Source organism: Fonticula alba (assembly GCF_000388065.1).
Source record: "Fonticula alba strain ATCC 38817 unplaced genomic scaffold supercont2.1, whole genome shotgun sequence".
Classification (NCBI taxonomy): Eukaryota; order Rotosphaerida; family Fonticulaceae; genus Fonticula; species Fonticula alba.
This window is the reverse complement of record NW_009242971.1, coordinates 4,221,111-4,222,830: the sequence shown is the minus strand read 5'-3', so window position 1 is coordinate 4,222,830 and position 1,720 is coordinate 4,221,111. Positions and strand designations below refer to the sequence as shown.

The 1,720-nt window shown below is 59.9% G+C and overlaps 2 protein-coding genes across 2 annotated transcripts in view; one reads left to right on the top strand and one right to left on the bottom strand.

The window, feature by feature from the left end:
* On the top strand, positions 1–663 carry H696_00898 (hypothetical protein; the record flags this gene model as incomplete). Its single annotated transcript, XM_009494785.1, has 4 exons — positions 1–115; positions 277–328; positions 400–453; positions 593–663. Exons 1-4 carry the CDS (start codon positions 77–79, stop codon positions 661–663), a joined length of 216 nt encoding a protein of 71 aa, XP_009493060.1. The 5' UTR covers positions 1–76.
* Positions 664–863: 200 nt separating this feature from the next.
* H696_00897 (hypothetical protein) overlaps positions 864–1,720 on the bottom strand; it is a gene marked incomplete at both ends in the record, with an annotated part of 2,999 nt that continues 2,142 nt past the window's right edge. Inside the window, 2 exons of the mRNA XM_009494784.1 lie at positions 864–1,068; positions 1,273–1,682. Of these exons, the coding sequence (XP_009493059.1) occupies positions 864–1,068; positions 1,273–1,682 (615 nt within the window). The remainder of the gene's footprint in view (positions 1,069–1,272; positions 1,683–1,720) is intronic.

Sequence of the window (1,720 nt, the reverse complement as noted above, 5' to 3'; positions counted from 1 at the left end):
CCCCCTCCCCGGCCATTGCCCTCAGCCACCTCCCTCGCCCCCGACCGCCCCACCGGGCCGAGTCTTTTCCTGTCAGATGTCTAATACCCAGCAAGACACTCCGGCCGTGCTCTCTGTGCGCTTCGCCTCTTTCTCCACCCATTTCTCCTTGGCATCTGTGTTGTCCCTAGCTCTCCTATCTATCCCTCCCCTGTCTCTTTTTTGTCCACTCCCTCCCCCCCCCCTCCCACTCTACACTGCCCTTCTTCCCTGACTTTCTGTTCCGCCACCATGCAGACCGATGCCTCATTGATTATGCAAGCCGAATTCGCGAACCCCTCCACCAAAAGTATGTTGCCGATTTTGCTGTTGACCAGCCGCCGATCACCGTCAACCGCAATATTCTGACCCCGTCTTCAGTGTCCCGCGAGGCAACGCTCCTTGTCGGCGAATACTTGCGCCTGCTGGTGGTCGGTGCGTCACACATGTTGCTTTCCCCGCGCCCGGAGGGTATCCACAGTCCAGGCATATTCCACACACACACACACACACACACACACTGACCCGGCGTTTGGCACAGAGGCTTATCGCAGATCGCACGCCACCGCTCAAGCTGAGGGAGCCGACACAATTGCCCTTGCGCATCTGGAGCAGAATCTTCCCCAACTCCTCCTGGACTTTTAGGCACCTTCCAAAAATAGATCAAGTAAGACAAGAGGAGGCTCCAGCATATGGTGCATGTTCGCGAAGAGGAGGACAAGGGGGAGGGAGGGGGGGAGGGGGGAAGAAGAAGAAAAAGCAAGGAGCCGGCCAGGGGAAGGTATCCATGCGGAGAGGCCGACGTCTGGCCCTCCCCCCTCGCTTCCCACTTGCCTAGGCGCCAATTAGTAGCCCTGCTCCGGCTTGATCGAATGCTGGTGGTAGTCGGGGAAACCACCCACCTCTGGGTGCCCAGCACCCGAGGCCCCAGGCGCGGTCAGTGACCCAAGCTCATCCATACGGTCGTGATCACCGGCGGTCTGCTGCTTGGAGCGCTCGATCAGAATGGCAATCTCCTCACGCTTGTCATTGTCAAGCTTGGTCTTGATACTGTACCAGGGGGAAAGAGAGAGAGAGAGAGAGAGAGAAAGAAAGACGGCAGAGCCCGGCACCGGGGGAAGTCAAAGCAAAGAGCGGACGAGGACGGGGAGAGGAGGGGGGGGGGGAGAGACTGAGTAAGTGGCTTGGTCACCTGGCGAAAGGACCGGCGCCGTGCTTGCTATCTTTGCGTCTGGCCAGCGCCGACCGACGCACCTCGGAATCAGGGCATCCATCTCCTCGCGATCCTCAGGCAGAAGGTTGCAGATTTGCGACATCTCGTACGAGGTCAGCTGCTTGCTCATGAGAGCTTCGCGCTGCTCCTCGGTGAGATCGGCAGCCGCGTCATCGACATCGCCACAGGCGCCGACCACCGCGGCAGTGATGTCCTGATCGGCCACCACGGACTCGATGGATGCCCGCAACACGCGCTCCTGGTTGACATCCATCAGGACAAACTGCCGGGCATACGCCAGCGTCTCATCAAACACTTGGCTCAGCCGGGGGGTGTCCAGGCTGGCCTGCATGCCGGAACGGTTTTCCGACTGCGCCTTCAGATGCTCGGACTCGATGGTCTCCATGTGGTGCAGGACCTCGGCCAGGGTGAGAAACTTGGCATCGTCGAACTCTGTGGCGTGGTTTCGGGCAGGTTAGGAAGGGACGG